At 45.2% G+C, this 17,137-nt stretch overlaps 1 protein-coding gene and 2 non-coding genes across 5 annotated transcripts in view; 1 reads left to right on the top strand and 2 right to left on the bottom strand.

Annotated features, from left to right (window-relative positions):
- TEX14 (testis expressed 14, intercellular bridge forming factor) overlaps positions 1-17,137 on the bottom strand; it is a 90,193-nt gene that overhangs the window by 34,471 nt on the left and 38,585 nt on the right. For all 3 annotated transcript variants that reach the window (XM_036222158.1, XM_016123075.2, XM_016123077.2), the window contains exons 3-10: positions 13,356-13,470; positions 10,627-10,792; positions 9,710-9,846; positions 7,845-7,926; positions 6,936-7,066; positions 5,716-5,829; positions 4,548-4,671; positions 3,282-3,460 (exon numbers count right to left, since the gene is read on the bottom strand). In XM_036222158.1, the coding sequence (XP_036078051.1) occupies positions 3,282-3,460; positions 4,548-4,671; positions 5,716-5,829; positions 6,936-7,066; positions 7,845-7,926; positions 9,710-9,846; positions 10,627-10,792; positions 13,356-13,470 (1,048 nt within the window). The remainder of the gene's footprint in view (positions 1-3,281; positions 3,461-4,547; positions 4,672-5,715; positions 5,830-6,935; positions 7,067-7,844; positions 7,927-9,709; positions 9,847-10,626; positions 10,793-13,355; positions 13,471-17,137) is intronic.
- LOC118604627 lies at positions 7,309-7,427 on the top strand. The gene has a single exon (XR_004951786.1). It is a non-coding gene; the product is annotated as a 5S ribosomal RNA (ribosomal RNA).
- On the bottom strand, positions 14,163-14,377 carry LOC118604375. Its single transcript, XR_004951699.1, has one exon. It is a non-coding gene; the product is annotated as a small nucleolar RNA U3 (small nucleolar RNA).

The following is a 17,137-nucleotide window of genomic DNA, read 5'->3' as shown; positions in this document are numbered from 1 at the left end:
ATGGGCTTCTCACACTTTGAGCAAACCTCCCTAAATAACATCTCTTCTAACAGAGCTTTTGACAGACAGCAGTGAGTCCAAGAAGCCACGAAGTTATTAGAAAAACTGATATTGACTTTTTACTTGTATTGCTAAGTCCCTGCAGTTAGCCATGGCCTGGCATAGTATGAGCAGCATGGATACGCATGTCAACATATTAGTTTCACAGGAAAGGCAATGGAGTATTTTACGACCAGAGATATATATAATTAGGGCTTAGCACACTTGGCTCTTCACACTGCAGGGAGATTCTCCAAGGAACACAGTCACCTACTTTGTCAGGCCTCTCAGGCTTGTCTAAGGTTCTGGCAAGAGACAAGTCACTTACAACCACGATTATAACCTTTCTCTCTTACTTCCACTTACCTTCCTCACTTATGATCCCTCTTCCTTCTCTGTTAAACCTAGTTAGGTGTTGGAGGGAGGGCTTCTTTTCTAGCTGTCATTCCAGGGAAGTTATTTTTTTGGGCTTCAGCTTTGACGTCATTAAAATTACATTTGGCCGTAGCTACTTGATACCATTTGCAAGGTCATTTCTAGCTCTGAAGGTTCCATTGAGAAGGAGTAAAAGAATAAGAGCAATTGCCGTATCATTTTTACACTCAGAGGTTGCTCCCCTTGACAATGACATTCAACAAACCTACCAGCTCAAATAGAGTGTTACTAAAAATAAATGTGGAATGGAAAGCTATTTTGGATTCTTGGATAATCAGTTCATGTTATCAGCCATCAAAAACGGGTACACTGTTATGGCAACTGCTTATTGCCTGACATTTCTGGCTGAAGTTCCATTTCTTTGGGGAGGTCAACAATCCCAAAAGAGAACTCACATTTTCCTACTCAGTTACTTCCAGACCCTCACCTGATGAGTCTACGAACCCCAGTTCCTCAGTGTATCTCACATACTTCTCTTCTATTTTGGTTCTTTGTCCGCCACCAGGCCCTGCCCTGTGGCCTCCCAGCTGGTCTTCCTGCCTTGACCTCCAATCTAGCCTGTCCCTGCAGCCAGAAGAGGTCCTGGCTAGCCATGGCTGGGTAACTTCAGACCACCTGTTCACCTCTCTGAGCCTCAGTTTCCTCATCTATAAAAGGAAAGGGTTGGGCTGGGCCTCTCCAAAGCACCATTTCACTCTAGGATTCACATTTCTATTGAAAGCTTGAGCAGAAAAAACTGTTTTACTTCCACGTCAACAACAGAGGGCGCTCTATCGCTGGCAAACAGCTTGGATTCCGACAGTCTCCCTGAAAAGGAAAAAACATCCAAACCCCCGAGCTTCTGAACACACAGCCAAAGTGGTCAACCCTGTTTTGAATCGTTTCCAGTTTTTCCTTCATCTAGACTCATCCATTCACTTAACAAACGTTTACTGAGCAATCACTATGTGGCAGGCCCTAAGCTGGGTGCTGAAGGTAAGCAAGCCATGGTTCCTGCCCTCTTAGAATTTGCCATCCGGTAGGCAGACTCACTTGACTGGGGAGGAGTGAAATATGCAAGGTGCTATGGAGAAAGGCTTCAATACAGGCTTCATAGGATGTGGTGGGAGATTGTATCTGAGGTGAGTCTGAAAGGATAAACAGGTGAGTGCCAAGCATTCCAGATGTGAGTGTGGTACTGTGTAAGGACACGGACTGATAGTGACTTCAGATGGCCGGGCAGGGAGTGGGCAGTGACGAGGCTGGCACTATGATTGGAGTCCTGCCCTGGAAGGCTTCCACGCCCTGCAAAGTACCTGGACTTAACCTTGTAGGCAGTGGGGAGCCACTGAAAGGTTTTAACTGGGATTAAGAATGGTCCAGATCTGAGGCTGAGCAGCTCAACTGGTGATAGCTGTTTGGCCTCCACTGGTTCCCACAGGGAAAACTGCTCCAGGCACACCCTCATGGCTCCCCTGACTCTCTTTTGTCCCATTATGGCTCCTTCACAAGCAGGAGCAAGAGGAATCTTTACCTGTAAATCATCTATGATACCATCCTGCTCAAAAAACCCCTTCCACAGCATCCCAGTGTTCTTAGGATAAGATTAAGTCTTTACCAAGGCCCACAAGGCCAAGCACAACAATATGGCCCCTGCTCTCTTCTCTAAGCAGAGGGACAGGGGCACCCAAGGTCACGGAGTTGAGAATCTTCTCATTTCATTCATTAGAAAAACATGCTGAGCGCCTGCTGTGTGAAGGCCTATTCCAGGCATCTGAGATACAGCAATGGATAAAACAGAAATCCCTGCCTTCAAGTTTTTCAAGTAGTGAGAGAAGTAAATTATGAGTATGTGAGAAGCAAAGGCCAGTCAAGAGACTAGGGACTTGAGGGCAAAGGTTAAGCAGAGGCAGACAGGTCTAAGAAGGGGTCTAGCCAGCCGCTGAAGCCTCAGAGCAGGGCGGAGTCAGCACTGGGCTAAAGGCTCAGAGTTGTGGATAGCAGCAAGAAAGTGAAGGGAAGATCTCATGCCTCCCAGAGCCTAGGGACAGGAAATGGGGTTCAGCCCCCAGCTCTCAGGAAGACTCTGCCTCCTGCTAAACAGGAAATGAAGCTCATTCATAAACCCTTGAATGAGTACATTGTTTTTGTCATTGCTGCCCTCACTACACTGAGCACCTTGAGGGCAAGAAATGCCCTTAGTGCCTGCCTGGGCCAGGACTGTAAGATTCATCAGTACCCATCACCCTCCTCTCCTTCCAGGACGCATGGCTAGGGCCCATTTCCTGGCTTCCCTTAGTGAGAAGGTGATGGGCTCTGGCCACTGCAAAGCAGGAAGCAATGATATACCTGCTAAACTCCGCCATGTGCCCCTCCATGCTCTTTCGTGCTCACTGACCAGTAATGCAGAGGACACACTGGGGAACCAAAACCAGGGGGACGGCGGAGCCACAGATGGGAAGAACATGGGCCACAGTGAGCTTCTCCCTCCAACACACACACCAGACTGCAATGTGAGTGAGAAACACACCTCGGTTGTGGAACACACTGAAAGTTCTGGAGTGGAGAGTTAGAGCATTTACACATGGCTAACCTGAACTCTTGCATGTTAAATGTTTATTAAAATGAGACTATCCTGGTCAATAATAACTTCCCCAACGCCCCTCTACCTTGGCAGACAGAACAAGACATTTGAAAAAACTCTTGCCCCACTGATGGGCAGTTCCGCCCAAAGAAGAGGAGTCCCGCCCAGCTCAGATCGTCCTCTACATCGAAAGGCCCCCAGGGAGGCCCCCTTTGGAAGTCATGATCATCAAGGTTGCACCTACCTTTCCAGCATGTATTCCAGGTTGGTCAGCCTAGCTTCCCCTGTGGAGACAACGTGGATGGCGTAGGAGCTGAGGGAGCGGTGGATGAAGCCCCGAGAATGCAGGTATCTCAGGGCGTCGGAGATCTGGAGCAGCAGGTGCACGATCACCTCCATGTGCAGCACGGGGAACTGGGACCGCTGCAAGCAAGAGGTAAAATGGCCAGGAGCGAAAGGGACTGGGCTCTTGACACAGTGGAATGCTTTGTAGTTTCCAAAAATCTTTTCAATAGATATTCACGGCTACCTAGTGTCCCCATTTTATAGATGGGGAACCCACAGCTCAGTGAGGCTAAGGGACTGGCCTAAGGCCCCACTTGACACAGGACCCTGGCTCCATACCTAGGCTCCTTTCCCTCAGCTCAGCTGCTTCACACCATGAACAATGAGGTGACAGTTCTCAAAGTACATCAAGGGTGGGCCCACCACCACAATGAACCTGCCCTCCCTCTGGCCCTTACCCAAGCCTGTGCTGCTGGGAGAACCCGGAAGCTTAAATGACCAGTCCAGCCACTACCCTAGTCAGATGACCAAGAAAGTCCATCCTAAGAGGAAAGAAATCCACTCACACCAAAGTACCCAGCGGACTAAAGTCATAATGGCTCTCGCCCAAAGAAGTGGCATTTCAACTTCATGGCCTCACCCAAGGAAAGGAAAGAGAAGCTAGAACACTAACAGGAGGTCCTCAGCCACACTTGGGAAGGGCCCTTCCTGGAGGGTTTCTTCTTGCTCCTACCCATGGTATTTAGAACAAAGTCACAGAGAAAGAAAAAAACAAATCTTTCAAGACTCTCTGAAGCCACATATCAGCCCAAAGCACTCCTCCCCATCCATCTTTGGAAATCTGAAGAGAGAGAACTGATAAAGGCTCGTATATAAACAAACCTCATTCTGCAGCAAAGACCCAGCAGGGCACAAGCAAAATTATAGAGAAATAAGGCCAGTGGCTGGCTGTTTGATTACAGTTAGCTAGAAATGTGTCTGTGTGTTTTCTCTGTCTGTTGAGCTCTTAGATGTCTAATAAAGGAGGACTAACAATAATAAAATAACTCTAGTTCCAATGAGCTTAGCCTTAAATGGCACATTATACAGACCCCATGAAGTAAAGAACTAAGATTTATCTTCCATGCGTGTACAAGCAGGGGCACTCCTGCTGGGGTGGGAGTAAGGAGACAAGGCAGAGAAATGGAAGGGCAGCAAAGGAAAAGTCTATGGAAATAGCATTCACCCGTTCATGGAGAACAGCAAACAGTGTGCCAATGGTGATGCGCTCATACACGAGGCGGGTCCTCTCCAGGTCCTGGGACAGGCACACGGCCATCAGCTGCAGCAGGTGGGGGTGCCGCAGCTTGCTGCAAAAGAAGCTTTAGATGAGGCAGAGGGAAGAGGATGAATGAAACAAATGGGTGCTTTCCATTCTTCTAGGCCCCTTGAAAGCATCTGTACAATGTTCTTCTAAGAAAACAGGATAGGGTGGTGTTGGGGCGGGGGGGGGGGCGGGGGAGGCGGTCTCTGCTCATACAATCTGTGCCTCTCACTGATCAGACCCTGAAGGCTTAGAGTTATCAATGACAATGTCACTAAGACCTACTGCGCAAGGCACTTTTCATGCATCATCTCCATCCTAAGAACCACCTGCAAGAAAGGATCATTATACTAATTTTAGAAATGAGGACACTGAGGTCAGGGAGACGTCAGGAATTTTCCCAAGGTCACACACACCACTCAGTCTCATGTCAAAGTCCATGCTGTGCCTATGAGTCCTTCTGGCCTCCTTGGGTCTCTTTAGGCAGACCTTCCCAAAAGGAAGGGTCTGGCCTCTGATATACCTACGGGAGGAGTTGAGTGACCTCCTCAGGAAAGAGCTCTCTGAGGCAGGATCCATTCCAAGGCCTTGGCATTGTGAACCATGAATCAAGCCTCTGCCTCAGCAAGACACAGACTAACCCTGGAGCCACAAGCAACCTAAGGTACTGGGACCCATGGGTGTGTCCTCAGTGGCAGACACATGGTTCCTCAGATGTGTGGACCTCATGTGCAGCCACGTATATGAAGTTGGGACAACACATGGGCTTGAAACAGGGCAGGCCTTGAGGGCTGTGGGCCTAGAGGCTGGACCATCAGAGACATAAGCTGTGGGGAGTCAATCGGTTGACAGAACTGAACCCCTCACTACCGCCATCCCCCCCCCCCCACCAGACTTTTCATTAATTCCTCTTTCTCTTTCTTGGCAGCCCTAAGACAGTCAAATCAGCCACCAATCAGGAAATGCTGAGGCAGGGGCGGGGCCGGGGTGGGGGCGGGGCTGCTCGCCACACACCAGGGAGTCTGCCACAGCCCTGACCCTGCATCTGTAAACAGCCTGAACATGGAATGCCCTTGGACTTCCTTCTCACCTGCTGTGCTCCTGCTCAGCAATCAACAAGTCAGCCAGCCGCAGCCTGCTGCAGTTCGGGTGGATGGGGAGGCCCAGCTCCTTCACTGTCACTCTGCTCCCGTTCCACACCAGGCTGCAAGGGCAGGAGACAGTGCAAGCCAGAGGTGGTGAGCAGCCGGTGCACCAGTGAGCAACTCTCCAGCCAGGGACCAGAGAAGTGTAAACACAGAATCAGCAAAGCACCATTGGGTCCTCCTTCCTCCTCCCCACATTTCCTAAAGCACCTTGGAAAGCTTAGTACAAATGGCAGGAAGTCACTGAAAAATTCAACAAACGGAGGGACTAGGTCAGGTTTGTATTTTAGAAAGGCAATGCCACCAGCAGTGTGGAGAATAGTAGAGCAGGGGTGGGCTAAAAAAAGGAGGCCAGTCAGGAGGCTAGTCTGGGTGAGGGACAGTGATGACTTGGGCAAATACAGGCAGTCCACAGCTGTGAACAGAGAGACGGGGACCTGATGACAAATCTGTGACATGGGTAGGAAAATGAGAAGCCTATCTTCAGGGGATAGAGAGCCTTGTGGGTTGGGCAGAGGCCTTTTTAGAAGGGTGTTTCTTCTAAGCTGGGAAATATCCAGGTTCAAGGATGCCAAGAGACCTTGGCCAGGATAACAACTGTAACCCTGCAGGAGGCAGGTCTCCAGGGACCTCTCTCTTGGCCAAATCCTATTCCTGCTGCCTCTGCTGCATGTGGTTGGTGAGAGCTGTAGCTGATGCCAGTTCTGGCTTCTACAAACACCTTGATACCCTCTGTCTTGTCTCAGAGGCCAGACAGTTACCACTATGCTGCCTCTAACTCTCTAGAAAGCTAAGAGGTTAAAACGTGGTCATGAGTAATCTTTCAGAGCAGTTGTTCTCAAGGGGGGGCCATCTGGCAACATAGACATTTTGGTTGTTACAATCACAACAGGAGGGGTGTGGCAAAGAGGGCTCCTACTGGCCTCTGCAGAGTAGAGACCACAGATGCTACTACACATCCTACAATGCACAGGACAGCCCCCAACAACAAAAGATATCTGGCCAAACATGTCAGTGGTGCCAAGGTTGAGAAAGCCTGATTTAGACATGTCCTTCAGTGTTTCTTTGTTTTAGGTTAGAAACCTTCCACACATAAGAAAGTCACACACAGCACATACTTCCCATGGGACTAAATCAAACCTCCCACTGGCCAGCGGAAGCTTACTTGGTCATGACCATGTATGGGCCACTGCAGAAAGAGAAGGCAGGCTCATCATCAGCTTGAATCACTTCCTTTTCTCCAATTACTGGAAGAGATCCCAGATATGCCAGCTGTGTCCCCCCTGTGAGATAAAACTGAAAGCAGAGCACAACTTTGAATTGTGGGGAGAAAAGCCTTTAAGCAGCCAAAGTTGACATTCCTTCTCTCCCATCCCACCTCTGGGTACACCCAACAGACTTAAGACTGGGTTTTGGGCTATCGGCAAACATCAATCAGCAACACGTCCCACTGTCTCTTTCTTTGATGAGCAGAACCAAGGTTGCAAAAGATACTCCTTTTTCCTCGAAACACTTCTCAATTTAAAATTTCAATTCGTGTCTATGGCCATACCACCCTGAATGTGCCCGATCTCGTCTAATCTCGGAAGCTAAGCAGGGTCGGGCCTGGTTAGTACTTGGATGGCAAACCACCTAGGAAGACCAGGTGCTGTAGGCATTAAAAAATAAAATGAGAATGTTAAATAAATAAATAAAATACCAATTCCTTAAAGGCATTCCAACAATGCAAACTAGGTCAATCACAAAAAAAGACCCATGGGGTCAACGCACCTCTCTGCCTCTCTTCAAGGAGAATACATCTGGGGCCTTCCCTGGGAATTAAAGGATAATTTTCTAAATTCCCCAAATCTAGCCCAAGGTCATTCACTCGAGAGATCTCTGTAGGGTTTTCACATTTTTATCAATAAAGATAGCAATTATAAGAGGCACTTGTACCACAAAAATGGTAAAGAAGAAAAAAAAAAAACACTTTGATAAGAAGGAGGAATTGAACTAAGTCGTGGGACATGCGTCCAGAGCCAGGTGACTCTCCGGTGAGTCCCGCAAACACTGGCTGTCAGTGGCAACCTCTTACCTTCCCAAAGCCAAAGCTGTAGATATTTTGGGCAGAAACAACTCCAGCTTTAAGTAGTCGGTTAGGAGAGCCATTAGGGCTTCTAGAAATATTTAAAAGAGGAGAAAAATAAGGATTAACTACTCATATCCAGAGGAACAACAATGAACCAAATTTTCAGAATGTGTAGTGGGTTTTGTCTTGACTGCCTGACTTATCGTGGAACTACAGATGGTGTACTGGCGAGCTTCTCAGGGGGCACCTGCGACTCCCACCTCCCAGTAGTCATGCCCTTGTGTAGCCCCTCACAGGTCAGATAGGGCTAGTATGTTAACCTAATAGGATACTGCGGAAATGACAGAGTGCTGTGATCTCCAAGGCTAGACCCACTAGGGCTTCTGCACTGCTCTCTCTTATGTTACCTGCTCTGGAGGAGGCCAGCTGCCCCGCTGTGAGGACATTCTGGCAGCCCAATGGGGAGGCCCAACACCTAGCACCAATTTGCCAGCCATGTGACTACACCATCTTGGAACTGGATCTTCTAGCCTCAGCTAAGCCTTCAGATGATTACAGCCCTAGCTGACATCTTGACTCCAACTTCATGAGAAACCCTGAGCCAGAACCAATCAACTGAGCCACTCCCAGATTCCTGACCCACAGAAAGCATCTAAGATACAAATGTTTATTATTATTTGAAGCTGCTAAGCTGGGGGGCGGGGGCGCAGAGGGGTGATTCATTATGCAGCAATAGATAACTCATCCAGATGGTTAAAGTTGGAAAGACTCAGAAAGTATATCTTGTCCAATTTTCTCATTTTACAGATGAGGAAAACAGAGCCCGAAAGGGACAACCTGCTGGCCTGGGGTCACAGAGCAGCTGTAGTGACTGGGTCTGGGCTCTGTCAGTAGGAACTCGGTCTGCCACAATCCAAACACTGGACGGTGAAGAGGTGAAGTGGGGCGGAGTGGGACCAAGCAGGGGCTCTGAGGCCAGACGAGGGATTTGGGGGTTTATTCTGACAGCCCTGGGAAAGACCCTAAAAGGGTTTTTAGCATAGACTGGCACAATCTGATTTCCATTTTTAACAGGTTGTTCTGGATTCTAGGAACAGAACCAAGACCAGCAAGGGCAGCAGCGGAGAGAGCAGTTAAAAGTAGCTGGTCTTCAAAGGAATCACTGACTCAGTTGGCCTGAGAAGCCGGTGGCATCCAGGTCAGCAGAGGAAAACCAGGATTCGATGCACATGGAAGGACAGGGCAGGAGAGCCTGTGAGAGCGTGACAAGTCTAGCCATCCTGAGAAAATCAAAATGAAAAGGGTTCTGTACATACAAATCCTAAGTCAATAAAGTCCCAAGAATTTAAAATAACTCTCCTGAGCACGGAGGGAAACCTGGGGCCCACCTCTTGCAGCTGCCCACTGAGCTAGCAGCAAGTCTCTCAGACCAGCATAAAACAGCCCAAGGAAGTGTAAGTTAAGCATTTACGGTCAATAAAAAAGGAACATGTTTTCCATGGTTCAGAGATGTCAAAAAAACAAACAAACAAAAACAAACAAAAAAACCAAGTTGCTGCTATGAGAAAAGGCTTTGTGCTGGGCTCCCCAGACCTGAAACATTCCCTCTCTGCTAACCACAGGGTGGTTCCCACTGGAGTCCAGAATTCATTTCCTCTGGACAATCCCAGAATGGGGGACATGGCTGAAGGTGCTCCATTGACCAACCTTTTCCAGTGGCAGCATCTTTCCCTTCTGAGCTCACCCCTTTGGGTGGGCTAGATGCTAGGAGGGAGCGATGTGGTGAGAAATGCAGTGGCCCATGCTGCAGGTCACCCATGAGGGAGGCGTGATGATACAGAACACCCCACGCTGCTTGAGGCAGCACTCACCCCTGCATGAGGCCACCAAACCGAGGCGGGCTGCAGATGAGCCGCTGAGGCGAGTCAACCCTCTTCAGGAGGTCACGGGAAAAGCCCTGGATGATGGCTTGCATGTGGGAGGCACAGCGCCGGATGAACTCCACCACCTGCAATACCATAGTGGTACTCAGTGCTGGTGTGGCTAGTGGCCACTGGCCTTCGGTGGGCCTGGAATGGTCTGAGGAGCCAGGAGACCCCGACAAGGTAATCACTGGAAAGGGAGGGGCCCAAGTGACTTTCTAAAGGTATGGAATGTTTTCAGGGAAATGACTGGCAATAATTCTCTCCAATTCCTTCCTTCAACAGATGAGGAAACGGAGGCAGGAAGAGTGAAATTACTTGTCCAAGTCACAACAGCTAATGAGCAGGAGACGCAAAGGGAGAGAAGTCAAGGGAGAGGACTCTGTCCATCTCTCCCTTCCCTCCACGTGCCCAGCACTGTGCACACCCTTCCTGCTTTATGTTTATGTAACTTAGTCCTCATTAGAACACATCACACCTGCCAGTGTGTGGCCTCAGGCAAGTTACTTCATGGCAATGGGCCTCAGTTTCCCCGTCTGTAAAATGGGAATAATAACAGTAGCTAAGAGGGTTGTTGTGAAGATAAAATGAGTTCATATTTAACTAATTTAATTATAATGTCTGATGTGTGGTAAGTGCTAGTTAAGGATCAGACAAAATGAAAGACCCCACTGAATGAAAGACCAGAGAGGTTCACTAGACTTGCCTGAGATTCTACAGCTGGTTTCAACCCACGTCTGTGTGTCCAGTGCCAAAAGCGAGGCCACTGTAAGCCCTGTGCTGTCCCCAGGACAAGCCTCTGGCCCCTGGGCTCCTGACTCCCAGTCCTCTGCCTTGGGTGTGGCTGCAGATGGGTCTGCCCTTACCACAGTGCTGCGCTCCTTCCCAGCTGTCAGGGCCCAGGTCTGCGGGTCTCGACCCTTCTCGTCATGAAGTCGAAGGTCACCCCCAGCATCCAGCAGTTTGCTGAGGATCCACTGATTGCCTGAAAATGCTGCTGCATGGACAGGGGTGCTCCCATCAAAGCAGCGGCTGGAGAAGGAGATAATGAGTGTCCATGGCAACACCCCTACCTGCCACTGAGTGGGGGGATCCAAAGGATAACTCAGGGCTTCCTTTCTAGAGGCAACCTTCGGTGATGAGGATGATAATCATACCATTTGTCAAGCTCCTGGTCTTTGCCAACAGAAGCTTTACACACATCCCCTTTCACCATCCTTACCTCCACCCTTCAAGGCGGTATCATTTCCCAAAGTATAGATGAGGAAACAAAAGAGGAAAGCTGAGATTCACACCCAGGTATTAGTCTGGTTCCAAACCCATGTTCTTTCCCCTACTACTCCCTGAAACTGGCTGCCCCGAAACAATCCCTTCATGTCTCTAGCATCCTGGAGTCAGGCTGGCAGAAGCACAGCCTAACCAGAGACCACCTCTCCCAAGTGAGAATGTCTCTATCTCCTATGGTAGAGGCCCACAAACCTTGGCATCAGCAATCTGGTCAAGGATCTACAACTCAGAAAAATTTAACCAAAGCCAATAAACTATCTGAGGTATGAAGGGTTGGCCTTTATTGTGTCCAAGATACTGCGAGATGTCATCTGTAGCCATGGCTTCCTAAATTTGGTTGCACATCAGAATCACCTGGAAGAGCTTTCTCTCTTAAATTGAAACAAAACAAAACATAAATGGGAAGGAAAAAAAGAAAATGAAAAAGGAGGAAGAAAAGAAAAAATCTCCCAACTCCAGGACCCCAGTTCTCCTGTCCAAAGGGAACTACTGTTACAGGTTTTCATATCCTTTCAGAAATTTCCTATGCATATACAAGTAGGAGTAAGAACGTGTTATCTACAGTGTTCTGCACTTAAGTTTTTTCATTTAACAATATATCTTGGCGAAATTTCCATATGAGAACATAGAAGCCACCTCAAATCAACTCTTTTTAACAGCTACTGTATTCCAATTATGGATACACCATCATTTAGTTAATAAGTTGCTGAAATATTTGTCAAAAATAGATTCTCATACTATACATCATACTAGATCAGAATATACAAGCATGAAGAATGTACTTTTTACAAGTTCCCCAGGTGATACCAATAAGGCTGGCCTGGACCCAAACATCTGGGAACCACTGGGATATCTCATTGTGAGTTACCTACTATTGCTGGGTCCTAATGAACAGTCCAGCACATTGCACTGTGAGAACCATAATATCCTTCTTATAAAAACGAATTTGTATAATTTTTGTAGCCTTCTACTCATTCTTCCACAAACAGTCAGGGAGCTGGGTGGGAAGACAGGACATTAGTTTTCATTTCTTATGAATGCTAAGGAAGAAAAGAATGTTTTTTATACCCAACAAAACTTTTCACTTAAATTTTCTGGGCATCATTTCTTTCATCTGGAACCTTAAAGATTTGATCTTTAAAGAACCCAGATGTAAGCCTCCACAAAACAGATGTAAATGCAGATGACTTGAAATATTGCATTTTTGCTGAGGAACTGCAGGGGGTCTGATATGGCCTCCCTACAAAGCTGTTACCTGCAAATATCAGGTATGCTAGCCCTTTATTTCTGGTCTTTGCAATTAAACATTAGTACAGGAGAGACAGTAGAATGTGTGTCTAGAAAAATTCTGGATAGAAACAGCGCAAAATGTTCACCGTGTTATCTCTGTGTTACAGAATTCTCATAATGGTTGATTTTCTTTTCTTTTTCTTTTTTTTTACTTTTCCAAACTTCCAAGTTTTCTCCTCCTAAGTAAGCAATTTTAACGACAGAAAAACAAAACGGAAAAACAAAATTTTCCATCAATAAGGTTTTTTTTTTTTTTTTTAAGTACATTAAACAGGACCTCCTTATATAATATGGGAAAACTATTACATGACATTTATGATCGTTCACATTCTGGCATTCCTGTGAAAATATGCTGGAATCCAGTAAGCACTCAGAACCCATTTCTGGTTCTGTCCAATGTGAACTGTAAAAATACTGCTGTCGCCTCCCTTTCAAGGAAGGTGGTTGTGAAGATCTAATGCTAGTGAAGATCTAGTGAAAAGCAAAAATGCTACACAAAGGGATGTTCCCCAGTGAAGCTGAATCATTACACTGTATTGCTGCTCCATATTAAAATTTGGACCAACTATTAAACTCAGGTTCTTTTAAACCATGACTACAAGAGCCAGGCAAAAATCATCTTGATAAAGCGATGCCAAGGATTTTAACTGGTGAGGAACCTGGTCATGGGGTACATTAAACTGCTTAAGGGAATCACACAAATCATACAAATTAGCTAGTCATTAACAACATGGTTTGCATATTTCCACAAAGTGCTACACAAATATGCAAACCATGTTGTTAATGACTAATTAATTACTTAATTAATGACTAATAATTTTCACTTATTTCATAGGGCCTAGCAAAACTGATTTTTATTAGCAGTTAAAAAGTATGTTTTATCATATGCATATAATTGTATTTCAATGTTAGTAAAAGTTCCTTTAATATCTTGTCAAATTAGTTTCCAAATGCCCCAACTCATCTTATGAGCACACACCACTACTTATTTTCTAAATAGCAATGTTATTGTACTTACTGGTTTGGATCTGATCCATAATCCACCAGAATATCAACTAATTTTGTAAGGCCTAATAATGCTGCAACAAAAAGTGCTGTCTGACCCAGGGAATTAACTGCATCGACATAAATTCCTGCAAAACAAATACCAGGACCAATGTAAATAACAGAGCATTTCCTGATGTAAAACTAGGGAACATCATATTAGGGGGAAAAAACATTAAAATCCATTTATACAATACTTTCATGCATTACTATTGCAAACTTTTTTAAAAAAAGAAAAGGTGAAATCCTTCATTAGGCACACAAACACCAACAGCCACAGAGCAAGTAGAAGGCAGCAATAGTTGCCTTCATCAAATACAGTTTGGTACCTAAAAAATGGACTAAAATTATTCTTAACCTCTAGAGGATGGGGATGGGAGTGCTTATGATATGTATTAGGGAAAGGATAAAATGGAACAGAAAGCCCCACCTTTACACTCTGCTAAAATATAACGATGACTATCAACCCAGGTAAAGTTAATAAAAGTCAAGACCCAAATCCTATCACGTGTTAACAAGAAACCTACCAATAAAAATAACAGAAAATTTAATGCCAGTACAAAAAGTAAGAGTGTTAAATATGCTACAATGAAAACTTTACTCTCCTTATTAAACTTTCAAAATAACTGACACTTAACTTTACAACACAAAGCAGGAAAATAGAGCAAGTAAACGTCCAATCCACGAACACTTCAAGCAAAAGCCCCCACGTAAAACAAAACACACTTAAGCAACACAACAAATGCACCATGCTTTTTTTAAATCACCAAATTAAGACAAAACCACTCAGACTGCGTCTTCTCCCTCTCACCCTTCCAAAGGAAGGGAAGAACGATCATCAATGGCTAAAGGCAGTTGCAAAATGCAACACCAAGAGCCGGCTTCACGCTCAGGAGATGACGCTACAGCTCCTCCTCGTGGTTTTGGGTGCTCTACACGATCAGAGAAACTTCTCTAGTAACAAACTATAGAAATGATCCCTGAAAGTATAGTCTTAACTCACAAGCCCTAGCTTTTCGAAAGTGAACGAAACCAACACATATTTTACTGATGGTGAGTTTTTCTAATGGCGCCATCTTGTCCAAATGTACATTGGCCTGTGTTTCCTAAACAATCTTTCACTTCCTAAAGCTTGATAAAGCATTTTTACTACTCTTGCATTCCCGAAAACATTTCAAGCTGGCATTTAATTAACATACGGTTGCTAAACAGCCAATGACACGCCAGTTATTTTTCAACCCCGCCCTGCTTCTCGCTGCAGTTTCGCAGCGTCAGTTTTACGTGATACGCTGACAACCACAAAGTGCGCGGGCGTGTTAGGACCCGCCTCAGTTTAGACCTACGCATGAATGTTGAGACCTTAACAAGAGAAAAAAAGTCTAAGTGGAGGATGAAAGTAACGTACCAAAGTCAACGACATTTGCAAAACGTGCCCTATTTTTAAATTTTATCCTGTGCTCAAAATACCAGATATTAACATGTGTTTTTGGATTTTATTTTTCCAAATCGAGAAGTTTTTATGTACATGAAAATTATGTTTAAACAAGCAGGACGATGCAGCTGTTAAAAAGGCCACAAGCCGCAAATGGCGTCACTCATGCTAAAAGCCCATTATATCGAACCTAGACTTAATAATACCTCATCCGATTGTAGTTTTAACTTCTCCCAGAAACATAATCTTAATTAACCAGTCTGAAATTTTCTGGTCAAGCACCAGTAGGGTAATCTGTTGCATAGGTCCCCTCCATCCCCCATATAAAGAAACAATCTGCATGATTAAAGAAAAAAAAATCTCATGTCTGTTCCCCAAAGAAAAAATGTGCTGGCCCCAAAATAATGCTTGCTTTTCTTTCATTAATAGCTTCCTTGCCCCACCTTGCATCCTCTTAAAACCTTCTATTGTATACAACCCCTCAGAGTGCACTTCTAGTCACTAGATGGGATGCTGCTGGATTCATGAACTGCATAATAAACCCAATTACATCTTCGAATTTACTTAAATTTTTTTTTTTTTTTAACACATCATGCCGCTGCTTAAAGCTTCCCAGCTCTTAGGCTAAAGATAAAACCTCTCTAAATAGTTTACAAGGCCCTTCTTGATCTGGCACACACCCACAACTCCAGCCTTATTTTTCACCAAATTCCCCTCACTCCAGCCATACAGAACTGCTTACAGTTCCTCACAGTCATCATGTTTCCTTTTGCCACAGGGCTTTTGCATAAGCTGTATTCTCTGCCAGGAATTCTCTCCCCATCCCTTCTCTAACTTAACTTTAATTCATCCTTGGGAATTGTCTCAGAGAACCCTTCTCTGACGTCCTTAACCAGATCAAAAAACTCTTCTGTGTGATTGATTATTTGATTAATCCCTGCTCCCAGCATAAGACTATGTTTCAAAAGGGCAGACTGGATGACGAAATGGCTTTCCATACACACAATATCCCAAGCATCTAGAATTGAAGGAATAACCCCAGCAAAGGTGTCCAGTGCACAGAACTGGGGAATTTAGGGGTCGTTAACATTATCATTGGCCATTTTAAAGCCATAGGGGGAAATGAGTCAGGAAACATACTACCCAAACAGCTGAGGTTGAGGTTGTGGAGCCCAGAGGGTCCACTAACATCTTAAGGGACAAGCTGAGAGAAAAAAAAGCCAAAGTAGGGCAAGAAGGACATCAAGAGAAGAGGAAAACCTGGAACAAATGGGTCACAGTGACAAGAGGTAAGAATTTCAAAAAAGAGTATCATACTGTTGAATTGTATACCAGAAACTTACTGGATTTCGTTAACCAATGTCACCATAATGAAAATAAAATAATAAAAGAAAAATGTTTTGCTAATCAGAAAAAAAAAAAAGAATATCAGTCAACAGCATCAAAGCTGGAGAAGTTTAGTAAGAAGAAACAGTGTTCTTGATGAGAGCGGTGCTAGTGGGATTCACATTTTTTACTGTTCAGGGCTTGCTGTGCTACAAGTTATTTGTGGCATGTCTGTCTCCCTACTAGGCTGTCTCTTTAACCTGGAGCATAGGAACTGCCTAATTTATCTATCTTCAGCGCCTGGTAAATTTATCTGCCCAAGCAAGCCTAAGAGTAGAGAAGAGCAGCAAAGAACAGTGTGGGAAGACAATTCTCCATGGATTGCTCCTGTTTCTGCATGTCATGGGAGTGAAGCCCTAACTACCCTTTGTTCTTTTTGAAGATGTTTATACACCAAACTTTGGAAGATATATTAGAGCAGAATGCAGGCATGCTTATTGTCCAGTATAATAAAGATAATGTCTCCCTTTGGAACAAAGGTCCATTATGAAAGATTTGGGCTGGGTTCCCGGAGCTCAGAGTACTTCTACTGCAGAGGAACCCACAATATGTGCAGTGTTATCTAGTTCTTTCCATGGCTCAGTGGGAATTGGAGTTTGAGGAACCAGCACTAAAAATGATAATGTTCGAATATTCTAGCTAGCTAATATTCCAGCTACTGCTGTTGCTATGAGTAATAAACTATCATTGAACTCTGAAGCAGGTATTTAGTGTCTTCTGCCTGTATCCATAAAACTGTAACAGGCTAATCCGTAGACAGACAAGTGAAACTGCAAAGAGAAAAGTGGGTTTACTCACTGGCATGAGAATTGAATTAGATGAATAGACCCTGCTTTCCCAGTTTATTAAGGGCAGTTCTCAAAGGCACTGCCACCTCCAATAGGAAATGAAATCTGTCTGTACCTAAAGTGAACTATATCATATAATAGTCATTAGAA

Source organism: Rousettus aegyptiacus, unplaced genomic scaffold, assembly GCF_014176215.1.
Source record: "Rousettus aegyptiacus isolate mRouAeg1 unplaced genomic scaffold, mRouAeg1.p scaffold_m13_p_6, whole genome shotgun sequence".
NCBI classification, from domain to species: Eukaryota; Metazoa; Chordata; class Mammalia; order Chiroptera; family Pteropodidae; genus Rousettus; species Rousettus aegyptiacus.
This window is presented reverse-complemented; position numbering and strand designations above follow the sequence as displayed.